The 14,533-nt window shown below is 34.6% G+C and overlaps 1 protein-coding gene across 2 annotated transcripts; it reads left to right on the top strand.

Moving 5' to 3' along the window:
- Positions 1-7,647: 7,647 nt before the first annotated feature.
- On the top strand, positions 7,648-12,822 carry LOC113333814. 2 transcript variants are annotated; one of them, XM_026580221.1, is made up of 6 exons: positions 7,648-8,072; positions 8,153-8,221; positions 8,328-8,398; positions 9,737-9,790; positions 11,544-11,681; positions 12,020-12,822. In XM_026580221.1, the coding sequence occupies exons 1-6, from the start codon at positions 7,967-7,969 to the stop codon at positions 12,740-12,742; spliced, it is 1,161 nt and encodes a 386-aa protein (XP_026436006.1). In that variant the 5' UTR covers positions 7,648-7,966; the 3' UTR covers positions 12,743-12,822. The 2 variants fall into 2 exon arrangements, with proteins under 2 accessions (XP_026436006.1, XP_026436007.1); XM_026580222.1 differs by lacking the exon at positions 9,737-9,790 and having other exon boundaries at positions 12,020-12,820.
- The last annotated feature ends 1,711 nt before the right edge of the window (positions 12,823-14,533 follow it).

Raw genomic sequence — 14,533 nt, 5'->3', positions numbered from 1 at the left:
GCCATGGAACGGAGTAATGAGATAAAATAGATTATTTTCTAGGAATTCAGTCGGTGAATGTCACGGTAGAATTTTACTATTGTAGAATCGAGATATGAGATAGTTGAAGCATCATACTCGTTTTGAAGAGTGCATAGTCAGGAAACAACGTGCAGCGTTGGTGTCCTGAGGCGTTTATCCCTCCAGGAAACAATTATGTCCAGAGAGCTGCCTGAATCTATACACAGTCTCTCTACATAGTCAGGGAACAATGAGTATCGCCGACGTCCTGAAGGCGTTAATCCCTCTGAAAAACAATTATGTCTAGAGAACCGCCCAATCGTTCTTTTATGTAGAGGGGGGGGGTCTCTCTATGTAGTCAGGGAACAACGAGTATCACCGACATCCTGAAGGCGTTAAGCCCTCTAACAAACAATTATGTCTAGAGGACCGCCCAATCGTTCTTCTACATAGAGGGCATGAGGAAATGCGTAGCATCGAACGCTCAGCTAGTGGGAGGCCTTTCGAGAAACATATTCATCATGACTCTGAGAGGAACTCGATCAGAAATCATGAAACGGTTCACGGATCGTAAAATATGAATCGTCACATGCGTTCCTGAAGCCGGGTGAGAAACATGCAGTATCATGATTTTACGATTTTGACCTTTGTCGAAAATCCACCGTCGACACATTGCATTAGTTAAAACTGGTTATCAACCTTTCTCTGGTAAAGGTTGGTTGTTGTTGTTCTTTTGTTCTTACGAGAGGATGACAACATGATGATATACGCCCCGGAAAGATATGAAGAAAAAGGATAAGAGGATGCGGAACTTGAGGTAACGAATTTGTTAGTTAAGCGTTTTCCTGTTTAAGAAAAGCCTGATTTTATTGCATATATTTATTGCTTTTGCTTAACAAAATTTCGGTACAATTGATGTTTATTCCATTGTTTGTGTATGTATGTGTGTGTGATTCAATTATTTCCGGTTAAGAAAAACTATTGTTATCTTGCTTTTTTGTTTGGTATCAATTGTTTAGGCTTATAAAATTTCGGTGCAATTGCGGTACTTAATGTCTATGGTTGTTTCAATTGCTTCCGGTTGAGGTAAATAATTATGCAAGTTGATTTATTTGGTTTGTATGAATTTCTTATGGCTTAACAAAAGGTTCACGGGATGAATTGTTTAGTCCAATTCGATTCCGGAGAAGAGAAACTAAGTTAATACTGATCTTAGTTAGACTTATCAAAGTGGAGATTGCGGTTATTCAAGTCTAATCGAATTCCTTAACAATAAATGCTAGTTAACTAACCTAGTACTTGTCTTGTTTAAAAGTGAAAGGTCTAAGTTATTATTTGAATAATTAGAACCTGATGAGAAAATAGAGTTAATTCTGATATTTCTTTTGGTCTTATCAAACAAGCGATTGTATTTGTGCAATCGGTTTAGTAAAGGAACTAAGGTGCTTAGTCGATTTTTAGTTTGTTACACTATTAAGGAAAATTTCTTCGACCAATTGTTTCCTTGGTAACATGTCAAAACAAAATTACCTTGTAGTTTCGGTTTTGATATTGGTTATCAAAAATGGTGTGTGGAACCCTCGTGCTTAACTCTTATAGGTTGCAAGTCTCTTTGTAAGATTTGTAAGATCTTTTCGGTTCGTCCTTTATTTGCTCGTACCTTTGTCATTTTGTGACAAAAAGATGGAGAAATATATGGAGTAAACAAGTGATACTGATATTGATTTGTATTGATTTGCTATCACTAAGGAAAGGACAATGGTACTTAAACGTTATATCTAACGAAAGAGTAATGCATAGATTAAGGGGGAGTAACATATCATATTGATACTTGTGGTTATATGGACTACAAAGAAAATAACAAAGACGTGTGGATTGAAAATCTACATACTTACCGTTAAGGGGAGTATTAGCTTTGTTATTATAATGTCAACAACGACATTTAAAGGATTGAATGAATACAAGTTATTGTGTTGTTGAAACTTGGAATCAAGCATATGTGTAATGAATTCTTGTAATTTGTTTATCCATATGATGTAAGAGTTTTTTCACTAAAATTGACAAAGGGGGAGATTGTTAAAGCATAGCCCGGTTGAACCCACCAAGCGTTGGTATGTCAATTTTGGTTGTCATATTTTAGTGAACCAAAACTCATTTAAAGAGTCGCTTGATTATTTACTAGAGGAAACTTCGTATAGGTTAGCTTGAAGTATTATGATATGATACATTACAAGTATTACGTGAAGACTTGAAGAATGTGAAGAAGTAAGGAGCTACAACGACCACATCATCCTTCCACTTTAGGTTAGTAATATTTGACTTGAACTGTTTCATTCCCTAACGTATCTTTCAAGTCGTGCATATTGAAAACATAAATGTGAAGCTGTGAATATTATACTCTAGTTAGATATAGTATTGAGGAATTACAATATGAAGTATAACGTCTATCTTTTGAACTTCGTATATAAGATATCGACATAATCGTATGAGTGCTATTGTGATTATGTATGGGTATGGGTGAAGATTTCGTCCTAGGAAACAATGTTTTACATTCGTTTAAAGGAGTAAGTTCATAAACTTGTTTTGTGAATCGAAAGGGAAATCACTAGGCTTATTGGTATTGCTATTCATTGGAAATCTTTTGAATTACCAATATGTGTGTTTAGTATAACCGCTCATAACTTGTTTATGTATCTTGGTAAAACTATTCACAAGGCCTAACTTTTGTATTGGCATGACTTTTATTAGTGAAACCGATCTTAAGTAATCACCTAAGACGGTAAGATCGAGGTGTGACGGATCACAAGAGAGAGTGTAATTGATCCTTGTAAGAGGTTTAAAAAGTTTTAGTAAGTTGGTGTAACCGAGCCTATAACTTGGTCAACTGATCACAAGTTTTACCATAAGAAGTGGTAACCGATCCTAGTACTTAGTTATCCATTTTATGGTAACTAGTGTAACCGATCCTAGTACCCACTTGGAGGTAGAACTGAAACTTTATGTTGAGGTAGAACCGTGAAACCCATTAATGGTGATTTGATAAGATAATCAATCACATAGTTCTTGGAAGTCAGATGAACAAATTCTAAACTTGTTAATAAGTGTGGCAAATCGGTTCAAAGATTGTAAATTTGAAAAAGGATTTACAAAGTAAATATGTCGACATACTTTGAACATGAGCAGTAAATCTTATCTTTTATTGTTCAAAGATATTCCTTAATAGCTAAAGGAGAATCCCGGATCGAAATAAATTGAGAATCTTTTAATTAAGGTTTTTAGTTTTAGATGCTTTTAATCCAGCAATCAAAATGCATATCTTTAGAAAATAAAAATTAGTAATGTGCATTTACTAGTTGGAAATTTTCTACTGAGATTTCGGTCAATATTTGGACAGAGCATTTCCAGGAATTATGAAAACCGAATTTGGAATATTGCATATCTTGAGAATATTTTCGGTTTTGGAAATTCCTTGGTGTCCAAACTTCCTTGTCTATAAATACTGAAGTTTGCATTTCAAGCAAACTAATCCTCAGAGCCAGCAAAACTACCTAGTTGTGTTGTTACTGGTGGAGTCGTCTATTCGGAGAGGAAAGTATCCTAATTAGGCGAAATCTCTTACGACCTCTCATTTTAAAGACTTCTTTGGGATTGGGAAGCTCTACGAGTACCGTTGATGGGAAACTAAATAATTGCAGTTTATTATTAGTTTTCGATTGATTTGATTGACTAACGGTTGTTGAACTTCGATTGCACCAAGTTTGTTTATGCTTGAGAATATTCTCTTCTGATATAAGATTCACTCAAACTAGATAGAAGTGTCGAAGGGGATCTTTAGACTGTTTGTAGATCTAAATACGTCTTATGATGATCCATCATTGTTAACAGACTCCGTTCTGTCTATGATTGATTACAAGAGTTCAAGTTTTTTGTGTGCAGGTGTTTATTGAAGATCAAAGAAGATTTGAAGACAAAGAAGATATTTGGGTTCATAATCTTTGGTGTGCACAAAACTTGATCAGATGGGGATCCAACTGTAATCGGTTTATCTTTGTGATAGATTTGATTGATTGGTTGAGTAGATCGGCATCAATACGTTTCTTTGTGATTAAAAGTATTGATTGCATAATCTTCACAATTACTTTGGTAGTTGTTGAAAAGATAGATCTAAGGACCTGACAAAGGAGTTTATTGGGATAAACGGAAGAGCCTTTTATCAAACTTATATCACTTGTTTGAAAAGAGTTGTTACCGAATAGATTTGTTGTTCCTTTACTGTTTGGAATACGAACCAAAGGAACTGTTCCAAGTGCGTGACTTATTGCAAGTTGGAGGCGCGGGGATACAGACGGAACTAGGTGAACTATAGGTTTAGTTGTTTGGTCTCAACTATACGAAGTTGGTTTTGATTTTGTATAACGGCTTAATCTTAAGAGTATTAAATTCTGGACAAGGTCCCGAGGTTTTTCTGCATTTGCGGTTTCCTCGTTAACAAAATCTTGCTATGTCATTTACTTTTATTTTCCACAATTATAATTGTTGTTATTATAATTTAAAGTAAATTATACAAACGTTAATTCATATTTACTTGATAGCAATCCTATTGTGTTTGGTTAAGTCTGAACCTATTATCAAGTAAACATACTTCGTTATTGTATTGTCTCGATCTTGTATCCATAGTCAATCACACAAGTTATCTTGTTGTCGTATTGTCTCGATCTCGTATCCATAGACGATCACACGAAGTGTGAAACGATTAGTTGTATTGTCTCGACTCAGTCCATAGAAAATCACTTTCGGATAAAGGACTTATATGTGGAAATTTTTTAGATTGAGGTATATTTGGGTACCCTCGTCTTTTCAATTGGTGTCAGAGCAGGCAAACACGAAAAGATCTAACAATCTGTGTTTGGTGCGATCCAACCTATAAGAAATTGAATCTATGTCTGATTCAGTTAACATTATGCAAGAGTATGAATACTCAAAAGTTGAAGATGTTATCACTTCGTTAACTCATGATCCAGGAGCTGCGAAAACATCCATGTCATTCTCTGATGGAAAAGAAGATGCTGATAAAGAGTTGGTAAAACTCCTAAAGCCTATAAAATCTCTGTCTACAAAAGTGCTGATATTAAAGACAGAGTCAAATCTTCTTAAGAATGAGATCATAGATAAATACATTCAACTGAATCTTCTAGCCAAAGAGAATATGGATCTCACTGTCAAATTAGAAGCTCTTGGTAAATCTCTTACTCAAGATATAGAGACACGTCCTATGACTCTGACTAATGATGTTGTTGTAATTTCTTCTGACCTTGAGGAAACTAAAAGTCCTTGCTCGACTTTTACAGACTGTGATAAAACCGGTTTAGTCACATCTGAAACAGATCAAGATGATGGTAGTTTGCCTAACTACATCAAGTCAGAAGAGGATGAGAAACCATCTTCTACATCTACTGATGATTAGAAAAAATCTTGTCCAAATGAAACTTTGAACCGATTCCGTGAACGTGATCTTAAGGAATACAACTTTCAGTCACTTGACAAGAAACTTATACTTGTACAACGCCACCTGACCTTGTCTCGATGTATTAAAACCTCAAATCAATCTTCATTTCGAGCTTCTATCAGTAGGGGAGAGGTGAAATTGTCGTGTGAAGTAGGAAGATTGATTTGATATGAAATGGTATTGGGTAGAGAGTACCAAAGGGTGACAGAGAATTAGGGTTAAAGGGGGATGGGTCAACAGAGATAGAGTTCGAGATTTTGTTGTCGGAAATTGTAAGGAAATCAGGGGAGGCTTTTCAGTTGAGTGGATGGTATTGAAAATCTGAGAGATATGACATGCTGGTAGATATGGGGGACAAAGAAAAGATGGTCGGCTGAGTTTTTTATGGGAAAGAAGAACACATAGAATTGTTTCTCGTGAAGGAAACGGGATTTGGGAGACATAACTGATTCTGTGTAAAGCATGAGTACCTTGTTATGGTATTCAAGAACGGACCTTGGGCTTGCTTCCATGTATTTGAGTTCTGAACTTCGGCCCATTGATTTATTTCAAGATCATAGATTTCTTCTTCTTGAACTTCTTGGTCACTACTAGTTCCATTCACTACATAAATCTGCTCGCACCCTGTATGCCTTTTCCATTACACGTATCTGCTTAAAGCTAACTCGAGATCTTGCTCGACAAGGCATAGCAACTCCACTTTATGCATATCTCATGTTCAGACCATTCTTTTCATTCCCTAGCATTACAAAACAAAAATCAGGAACAATTACCACACATTTACTCGCAACGAACAAGAAAAAAAACACATTTTGGTAATAATATTGGCAATTAGTGCAACAAGATACCGTAAACACCTAAAAAATGATATGAAGCATGTAGAATATTAGGTGCCTACAAGTTCAGATGAAAGTATCGCACGGTGTATAATAACTGCGGTCGCGGTTATTGTACTATATTAGGTGCCTACAATTTATTTCACATGAGTATAATAACCGCAATTGCACGGTGTCTAATTAGTAGACCGAGGCAAGTACAGGTCGTTCCTGTAAGGAGCGGTGGAAATACTCTAATCAATATCTCTAATAAACTAACCAGAGATGATGTTTTTGTGATTTTTAGAATTAAAGATTTAAAATGAACGAAAAGAAAAGAAAAAAAATAATAAAATCCAATGAGAAGGAGTCGGTAACCAGGGTCTATGGATTCCACTACTATTTATAATTATGCACCGAAAAGAACTCCAATTCCAAATATGTGTTTATAGCTTTGTTCTATTGCAACACCTATTATGGATATAACTTCCGATCATAAACTCGCATCTCCTAAGTATAGCCCATCAGATTTATAAGCATTACCTATCAAATTATAATTTATAGATTCACAATTATTATTTTTTTCGTCTAAGCATAACCCATCAAAAGAATTAACCTAAGCATGAATTATCAAATATTAACAAATACCATTGCGAACTATATGATTTTATGAATTTAGGCTAACATATCATACAAAGTCGGTGTGCAACAACTCATATTCTAATAAAATCAATAAACATAATTATAGACTTCAAGATTCATTTTTATAGCCTAATACCAAAATAATCCCAATTTATTTCATAATGGTCTATGTTCAAAGTAGCTTTCTCCATGAACCCTAGTTACAAAATCTAGCACACCATAGAAATGGATTTCTCAAAATTCATAAAATAAATTACAAAATAAAGGAATACCAAACGGCCGATATCACCATTGTCACCCGACAAATGATCGTCTTCCTCTCTTATTGTATCCCCTCCTAAACCTTCACGGTTGTGCAGAAAAATACACAAGCTAGCTCCTCCTTGCCATAACCAAAAAAGTAACCAGAACCTAGCCATCAACAGTACCCCCAGACTCCCCCTTGATTCTGAAACCACCCGATATATAATTTTCAAAAGGGAAATTTATTTAAATAACCCTGTAAATTATGGGATATGCAAATATGACCCCAGGGTTATTTAATAAGTTCTGTAAATTATTATAGTGGCTCTACAATAATATTATATGTTAGATTACCAAAATAACCTTTAATAAGATAAGAAGAAACAGTTAATATGACTTTTTTTCTCCCAACGACAGTTACTACCATTTTTCTCTAAAAATTTAATAGCATCCCATCGGTCTCCAAATACATCAAAAAATTCATTATTCTTCTTCTGAAGTAACTCATTCTTCATAAGAAAATTCATCAAGAGAACAGTGATGATGTTAACATTTTTTTCATCAATTTTACTTCATAAATTTTCTGGCTGAACTCAGTCTCTGTAGCTTTAATTCATCAATTTGTTTAAGCATTTTCTGCTTCTGTTTCTCAACTTTACTTTGCCTTCATTTTCTCATCTTCTTCTTCATCAATTTTACTTCATAAAGTCTACATCATCTTAATTTTCATTAAAGTCTTCGTAAAATCCACTTCAGATAAATGACGAGAAAGAAGAAAATCTTAAAACAAATTGAAATTGAAGAAGATTCAGAAAAAACTGAATCAGAAGAAGAAACAATGATTCCAGTTAAAAAAGCAAAGAAAGGTTGTTATTAATTTCTCTTTTTTCTGAATTTTTTGATTAAGTGAATGTTACATGCACACTAATTTTTCTGAATTTTGTAGGAGCATCGAAAAAGAAAATCAAATCTATGGAACGTAATACTACAGAAATAGATTGTGATGAAGAAAAAGGTACTAAACCCTAATTATCAACATAAATGCTTTCAGAAAACTCATTTTTGATTGAAATCACCATTGAGTGTATGTTTTCTGCACACACTGAAATTTGTTTTTGTAGGAGGATCAACATCGAAAAAAAACCCAGATCTAAATGTAGTACTACATAAGTGGATTCTGATGAAGAAGAAGGTACTAAACCCTAATTGAAAACATAAATACTTTCATAAAAATCAATATTATGAAAATCACCACTGAGTATATCTTTTCTGCACACAAGTTTTAAAACAATGAATTACTTCTTGTATCTGCTTTAGTCTTGTGTTGGATTCTTGTATTTTTGTGTGAAATGTGAAAAATAAATATGTTATGGTGTTTGTGGTAGTCTGTTTATCAGCTTGTGGTGTATTACTATCTAAGCTTAGTCAGTGTTCCTGTAAATGGTGTCTTACTTGTTAATGAAAACTCTAAGCTTGTTTCTAGTCTAATTGTGCTTCGAATTCTTTGATTTGCAAAGGATTCTTGCCCATCCTCGTTCAATTTAACCATAAAATATGAATATATCAGTTCAATTTGATTTGCAAAACCCCACTCATCCATTCATTTCAGTTCAATTCTGAGCTATAATCAAACTCTTCTGCTCCATCACTGTTTAGAGGGGAATGTAACCAGTGACTGCAACATTATAATTCACTCACTGGTTACATCACTGTTTAATATAAACCAAACTCTTCTGCTCCATCACTGTTTAGAGGGGAATGTAACCAGTGAGCGCAGCATTATAATTCACTCACTGGTTACATCACTGTTTACTATAAACCAAACTCTTCTGTTCCATCACTGTTTAGAAGGGAATGTAACCAGTGAGTGCAGCATTATAATTCACTGCAGAAAAGTAATAATGAAGATATGTTTCATTGTTGTAATGCACGAAAACATATATAAAATTAAGCATATGGTACTTACGAATCGGACGGCTAGTAGTAAGATAGGAAGGCTTACAGATGATTGTAAAAGAAGTTAGCACTGCAACGGCTAAGTATACACCGATAGCGCAGTAACCAATCTTTTTCTGTTCATGTTGGCTAAAACTTATGTTAATACTAAATATTTGTATGTATTTCAGAATTACTTGTTACTTTAGTGTCTCTAGTTTCTACTTAAATTTAGATTTAACTCACAAACTCATTAGTATTATGAACTACTTGTTACTTTAGTTCTATTATTATAAACAAATGAGCAAAGGAAGACTCTTCAATTTGTTCATTGTTCATTGTGTATGTAGTCTCGTTTTCTTTATATTAGTAAGATAAGATTATATTTGTGAAATAATCTACTTATTATCTAATAATGTAATAAGTATATCATTATGGGAAAAGCATACAGATAGATGTATGATAATTCCTTATAGACATATATGGTTTAAGGTAATAATGCTTTCAGAAAAACTCAATTTGATGGAAATCAAACCTTAGTACAGTGAGTGTATGTTTTCTGCACAGACTAAAATTTTCATTGTCTTTGTATGAGGATCAAACCATAATAACAAATATACATTGGATATGGATAGCGATGAAGAAGAAGGTAATAAACCCTAATGTTTTTTCTTCTCCTCTTCATGTTGAATAGTTTATACATTGAAAGTTGATAACTAGTAAATTCGATTGAATTCAATTATTTTTGTAAGATGCAATGTCCATCCCTCTTCCAGTGATTTGTACCGTAATACTTGTGGTTTCATGGGCATTCCACAAGTAGCAAAAACAGTTAGCATGACATGTTTATGAATTGAGTATGAAGCAACAATTTACTGAAGCATTCTCATGTTTTAAGGATTTCATAATTAACTATTTGGAAGCCCTTGTATTTTTACTAGCGTTCGCAATTTTTTTAGCTTCTCTGTTTTAGTTTATTATGACAACTGCCTTCTGCATTATTTTGTATGGTGGCTTTGTTATAAAGAATATTCGTGGAACGAGCCTATCATTGTGGAACTAAAACATGTCATGTGGAATGTTAGCGTACTACTAGAGTTAGAAAGTTATGTTAGAAATGATAAAAATCACTGATGATGTTGAGTATAGTACTAAAATATTGTATTTCATTTTGATGAAGTTTCTAAGAAGAAGAAATCTAAGAGATGTACTAGAAAACAAGATAAAGTTGTTATAGAGCTGGTTAACAAGAAATCAAAGTTATAGGATATACTAGGATATTGTATTTCTTTTCCTGTTGCTTCTTCTTAGAGTTAACAAGATAACTCTGTTATAGAGCTGGTTTGTCTGTTTTGAATGCTCTAGTGATTGATATGAAAAAGGAAAATCTGATTTTGAGTGCTCAACAAATAGAGGTACTTAAAGAGTCTCCCTTTGCTGATTTGTTTATGATGATAATGGAGAATGAGTACACTACAGCACGTTGGAACAAAATTGATGAAGCTTTCACAAAGTTATTGACGTGCTTGAAAGAAGCAACAGGAAAAGAAATTACGTTTGAATTTGTTCGTGGAGGTAAGAAATATACAATGACGTCCACCCCGGAAAAATTAGCTGTCATTGTTGGGGTGCCATGCATTAAAGGCAGATGAAAAGAAACCAAAAAGGCGATGTATGGTGATTCTTTTAGAGAATCTGAGTTTTACCTTAGGTATTTTGGTGATGAAAAATATGCTTCAAAGACAAACATACGAGATGCAATATTTAAACTGTTAAAGAAAACATAACCACCTCTTACAAGAAGGGACGATGAAGACTTGGTGATGCTGGTAGGTCTTTTCATGTGCAATACTATTTTCTTTACCACTAAAGATGCTGGCGCAATAAAGGAGAGGTATTTGGGTTTGGTCCAAGATTTCAACAAATGTAAAACTTTATCATGGGCCCACTTGATTCATTCTGAATTAGCCAAACGCTTAAACAAAAGTTTCAACAACCCAATAAAAATTAGAAGATTAGACTTTTTACATTTTTATTTTGCTAATGATTATTTGACTTGTTAGCTATTGAGTGTTATCATTGAATCCTTATTTTTAGTTTGAATATTTTATGTGCAGGTTTTATTCATTTGAGGTGCTAAAATGTGTGTATATATTCATCACAGGAGATATTCATTAGATAAAAATGTGTGAATATTTTCCACATTGAGATTGAAAAATTGTGTGTTTATATTCTGCACTGAATATTGCGTGTCTATATTCTGCACTGGATATTGAAACATTCTGTGTCTATATTCTGCACTGAAAATTTTTCTACATGTTTTATTCATTTGTTTAAAGGTACTAAAGTTTTTTTTTGTCTACTTACGATTATTCATTTTTATTTCCTATAATTTGTAACAGATTTGGTTCGCTGAGCAAACTAAGATAGTGGAACCGAATGAGTTGAGGAAAGACAAATTTGTACCACGAGCAAGCAGGTGGAACCTGAAGCATATTTGCAAAGACTTACTCAAAGATATGGATGCATCAAACTATTTGGTAAGTTCATAACGTTTTTAAATGTACGTCTCTTAAAAGTTGAGATATTCGTCCACCCTGTTTGTTTGTAGTACTAATACTTAACGCAATGTCTTATCACTCTTGTAACGACTTTTAATTAGTATAAATCTAAACATCACAAAAAAAAGGCATGTTTAAGCTATTCTTGCAACATCATGTGACACAGGGTTTTATTAATGGTCTGTCAACTAGAGTTTGGCCTGTATGTCCTTTACATCTCTCTTCAAGTCATAATATCATTTGCTTAATTTGTGTACTCCTAATCAACTAACATATCTTGATAAAACTCTAGTTGATTAAAATAACTCTAATTGCAGTTTCGAGAAAACTTCTTTGATGAAATAACTCAAAATGAAAGAGTGGCACTTGGTATGATTGAAGAAGGTCGAAGTATATCTTTGGTAGAAAACAGAGAAGAAAGAAATCAAAACTTGAGCATGGAAATCAAAGCAAGTTGGCAAGTAATGCAGAATTTGATTGCTAATAATGAAGAAGTACACCCTAAAATGGAAGAAATGTTGAATAAATTGCACTTCCAAGCCTGTCCAAAAAAATTAAAGAGTCTACCCAATTCCTTTAAATTGAAGAATGATACAACAGTTGATTCTGATTCTGCAAAAGAAAGACAAGTCACAACAGATGTTTCTTCTTCCGTACAGTCGAAGAATGATACAACACCAGCAGCAATGATGTGTATTACATCTAATGATGCATGTGTGACACCAGCAGAAGACTTGCAAGATGATTCAGTTAACGTTCAGTCGAATAAAGCTACAACAGATTATTCCTTTGAACGAGATCCAATCATTGATTTCGTTACACGTTCAATGGGTGATATAAGTCCTTTACCATCTCAAGAAACAAAAGTTGAACTAGTTTTTGATGAAAGTGTATTGGAGGATAATATTGAACATGAAAAACTACAAAACTTTACACAGTTGGATGACACTGATGAGGTTGTTGAAAACATGTCATTATCCAACATTTTAATGACGATGAAGGTATATTGCATAGTATTTTTTTATTCTTTGTGTTGTTGATAGGTGGCTAAAACACCTTGATATTTATCTATTGTTTATGCTTTCTTAGCTTAGTTTTCTTGTAAATTATGTATCTTATGTTTTGTTTTTGAGTATCTACAAAAGAAGAAGAAACGTCGCATAAAAGGGCAAGGAGGATTATTTCTCATTATTTGCTTTTCTTTATTCATCTCTGTCTGAAAAGTATGTCGGCTTTAGTGATACAAATTTCTGTCTGGAAAGCATGACAACTTTAGTGATGTCAAGAAATTGATTGGATCTGAGAAATAAGAAACGGCTGATGTTGGCGGAAGAATTCAAGGAAGAAGAAGGTGGTCATTTGGAGCGAAAAGGAGCAAAAAGATCAAGGCGCAGGCGAGTGACATGGGAATCGAGCCAAGTCGACATAGGGGCTGCCATTTGGTTGGCCCTTATCCTATTCTTGGTGTGTCTTATCTGGATACCCACTTATCCACTTCATCCTAGTGGTTGTATCACTTCAATTTTTCTTACCCTAAAATTCAGAGAAGAGTTTATCTCTTCTCATTATTTTCAGTCACCCAATTCACCTGAAATTGAGAAAGAAAAGCGGTTGTTGCCTGAGATCAAGAAGTTACATACCGTAGAGTTGTTGATGAGATGTTGTTCTTGTTGATTGAAGATGGGAAAGAAACAAAGAAAAACATTGGTTGCTGAATCTGTCAATAAATGAGAACAGATCGAGAGGAAGTTCAGGGCTGAAATCATATGGAGGAATTGATGACTGTTGATGAAGAATAACGAAGAAATCAGAGAAATTGTTGATGGGTCTGGTGATTTTGAGATGCAAGAGATGAAGGGAAGACAATGGAAATTGCTAGAGAGACCTTTGTTGATGAAGAAATCAGATCGAGAAGAAATTGGGTTTGTGAAGAAATTGGAAGAATGTTGAATGGTGTTAGCAGGTTGCAGTTGACAGGGTCTTGAGTATTACAGGGAGAAGGAAAGATGGTTCCAAGTAGAGTTGTTGTTGAGTTCTCAAGGTACAAACAATGAACCTCTTGGACTGAATTTCAGTAGGAAGGTGCGGTTGCTGCTACGAATTGTGGCTGGATTTGGAGGGTTCATGACTCGATAAAGGAGCTGGAGTTGATGCTTGGAGGAACATAAGCTTTTCTTTTGCAGCACAGGTAATTGAGATAAGGTAGGAATTGGTGATTGTGTGTGTTGATAGCAGTGCAGGGTTTGTGTTCAGTGCTGGCTTGAGAATGAAATAGGTTGATGCAGTCTCAATTGAGGAGTAATATGCTGGTGATGGACTGAACCGCTTTGCAGAGAAGCTACAACAATGAATTGAAGACAATGGTGCTGATAGTTGCAGCTGTGCAGTGTTGTGAGCTGGAGAATTATAAGGTTGTGATGCAGCTGTAAATCTGTAATGGGAGTTCTGGAAGTTGAGATGCAGGGGCAATGGACATGGAGATTGCAGTGAGCATGAGAATAACAAGTGATTGAGGAGATGGGTAGCTGATGCTAACACGGGATGAATTGGTTTTGAAGCTGACTTGATGTGCAGTAGCTGTCGATCTTGCCTGCAGTTCGAATACAAGACTGAGACAGAGAAGGATATGACTGACTGAATGGCGCTGGTAAAGAAGTTGCAATGAGTAAGCTGTGAGCATTGCAGGTGTTTGTGTTAACAACTACTATTGAGCTGAACTACACAGTGGCTGTGACAGTGAGAATGGAGTAGGAGGAAATTGATGCTGCTGTTGATTGCAGGTCAGCTGAAGCATGGATGGAGTTGTGTGTTTGGCAGCAGGGTTGGCAGAT

Source organism: Papaver somniferum, unplaced genomic scaffold (assembly GCF_003573695.1).
Source record: "Papaver somniferum cultivar HN1 unplaced genomic scaffold, ASM357369v1 unplaced-scaffold_133, whole genome shotgun sequence".
Taxonomy (NCBI): domain Eukaryota; kingdom Viridiplantae; phylum Streptophyta; class Magnoliopsida; order Ranunculales; family Papaveraceae; genus Papaver; species Papaver somniferum.
This window is presented reverse-complemented; position numbering and strand designations above follow the sequence as displayed.

Coding starts and splice junctions, on each gene's coding strand:
- LOC113333814 (XM_026580221.1), top strand. CDS start 7,967: ATGACGAGAAAGAAGAAAATCTTAAAACAAATTGAAATTGAAGAAGAT. Junction 8,399..9,736: donor GGATTCTGATGAAGAAGAAG/GTACTAAACCCT, acceptor TCTTTGTATGAG/GATCAAACCATAATAACAAA. Junction 9,791..11,543: donor GGATAGCGATGAAGAAGAAG/GTAATAAACCCT, acceptor AATTTGTAACAG/ATTTGGTTCGCTGAGCAAAC.